The following is a 2392-nucleotide window of genomic DNA, read 5'->3' as shown; positions in this document are numbered from 1 at the left end:
TTTTTTCGATTTCGCTGTTGTACCACTTTCGTTTGTTAGTGGCAAATATTGTCCAATTATAGATTAACTAGGGTTAAAAGATTCGTCTTGTGATTTACAGACAAACTGTGTAATTAGTTTTTATTTTTATCTATATTTAATGCTTCATACATGTGCCACAAGATTTGATGTGACGGGAAATCTTAAAAAATTTTGGAAACTAAACAAGGCCTCAATTTATTTTCCCCACATGTCAATGATTAGGCAACTTGTTTCCCGTATAGATGTACATTGGGCCCGTTAAATCTGGCCCGGTCCGTGGCACGGCCCGGTGTTTGCGGGCCACGGGCGGCCCGGCCCGTTGTCGGACCGGGCCACGGGCCGCACCCTCGGCCCGCAGCACGGTGGTGGCCCAGCCCGGTCGGCCCGTGGCCCGACACGGCCCGCTCATTTTGTCCTATATGTTGTGATTTTGTGCTCTTTCTCTTTGATATAACTTGTGAATTGAGATATGTTTTGCTTGAAACAATGAAATTGTATGCTACTTCTTTCATATGTTGTGATTTGTGAAAAAAATTGACCTTTGTTAAAAAAAACTGGTAAATTAAGACATGAGATGCTTGTCGGGCTGTGGGCCGGCCCGGCCCGACCGGGCGGCACGGCCCGGGAAAATGGCCCACGGGCCGGACCATGGGCCGCACCCTCAGCCCGCAACACGGTGGTGGCCCGGCGTGGCCCGCCCCGTGCCGGCCCGGCCCGTTGTACATCTATAGTTTCCCGTCGTCTTCTTTGCACCGCCCGTATTATAAAATAAATAAATAAATAAACAAAGACTAACCAGAGAGATGATGCCACCGGTCCGTCCGTCCGCGCGCGTGACCGCGTGGCATATGTCATTTCTTTTTCAACCAGTGATCTTCTTATCTTGTGTTCCCCCTGCCGCTGCCTGCCGGCCCCTATGATATGATCGATAGGAATCCTCTGGAGGACATGCATCGTGGCCTCATATCTGCGACTTGTTGTTCCTGGCCCGCCTGCTGTTGCGGCGCTGCATCGATCTGCATGCCCAAACACGTGCGGAAAAGCGTGCGCCACACCGGCCGCGGGTTTACGCGCCTGCTGTACGTGTATTTAATCCACCGGCCCGCCGGCCGGTTAATGCCCACAATGCTGCATGTGTAGGAGCAGGAGAGTACTACGGTTTTATTATATGATTAGTATTTCTAAGCTCTCGCACAACAGTCGCCACACAGTACACTCTCACAGGCAGGCAGGAAGCTAGCTAGCTTAGCTATAATGGAGCATCATCATCATCAGGAGCTGGACCTTGAGCTCAGCCTCCAGCCCTTCTCGGCGGATGCGGCGGCGGCGGCGGATGACCCTCCCGGCTTCTTCGTCTGCACCTACTGCGACCGCAAGTTCTACAGCTCGCAGGCGCTCGGCGGCCACCAGAACGCGCACAAGTACGAGCGCACCCTCGCCAAGCGCCGCCGGGAGATCGCCGCCGCCATGCGCGCGCACGGCGCCCGGCAGGTCGACGCCGCCGCCGCATCCACCTGCAGCAGGCCAGGCGGGGACCGAGCGCCCGCGGTGCAGTCTGCCGCCGCCTTGCTGCGCGGCAAGAGCAGCTCTCTGGAGCGCGGCGGCGTCGAGCGCGCCGCCGCCGAGTTGGACTTGTCTCTCAGGCTATGATATGATGCTTAATTAACTGTCGTGCATGTCTCGCTTAATTTTTAGCCTTTCAATTCGCTGCATCTCTGTCTGTATATTTTTTCTTTTCTTTTCTTTTTTTATTTTAGACTTCTATATATGGGGAGATAGCCAGCCCTGTAAGGCTTTGCCTGTTTCCCAATATGGTTTCTAGCTCGTTTCTCTCCAGCTGCATGCAAGTTATTGGTGCCTCTTGCATATATAAATTCAATCGAATCGATGGAATTTCTTGTCAAAGGAAGTAGAGGACAAGCAGATTTAATTATCCACTAGCTCGTTTCTCTTAAATTTGTTCTTCCCAAATTTGTTGATTGATTTAATTTCCTCTCACGGTACCCACTCAATTTTGGGTGTGGAGGGGCTTCTTAGATCGAGTGTTCCGCTCGATTTATGGGCAACTGCTATTTTTCTCTACTACCATGTGTTCTCTTCGTATGTCGATATACATAGAGTTTATCTATCCTACACCCGAGTATCTGCCCAAAACACTCGACTCGTTTCTTTACACATCTTTCTTCCACCCGATGCACCGCCGCCGTCCACCGTCCAAAAAAGAGAGGGAGAGACAGAAAATTAAAGAGAGAAGAATCTAGGGGGAAAAAATTGGAATCCAATCGATCGCAAAAGGAAGACACGAGCTTGGAATGGAAAAAAATTCGAATCCAATCGAACGCCAAATAAAGGAAGACACAACATCACAGAC

At 50.9% G+C, this 2392-nt stretch overlaps 1 protein-coding gene across 1 annotated transcript; it reads left to right on the top strand.

Annotated features, from left to right (window-relative positions):
* LOC8080477 (zinc finger protein 7) lies at positions 1130-1977 on the top strand. Its single transcript, XM_021451220.1, has one exon. It carries the CDS (start codon positions 1276-1278, stop codon positions 1669-1671), a length of 396 nt encoding a protein of 131 aa, XP_021306895.1. The 5' UTR covers positions 1130-1275; the 3' UTR covers positions 1672-1977.

The sequence above is a fragment of the Sorghum bicolor genome, chromosome 1, assembly GCF_000003195.3.
Source record: "Sorghum bicolor cultivar BTx623 chromosome 1, Sorghum_bicolor_NCBIv3, whole genome shotgun sequence".
NCBI lineage: Eukaryota > Viridiplantae > Streptophyta > Magnoliopsida > Poales > Poaceae > Sorghum > Sorghum bicolor.
This window is presented reverse-complemented; position numbering and strand designations above follow the sequence as displayed.

Coding starts and splice junctions, on each gene's coding strand:
- LOC8080477 (XM_021451220.1), top strand. CDS start 1,276: ATGGAGCATCATCATCATCAGGAGCTGGACCTTGAGCTCAGCCTCCAG.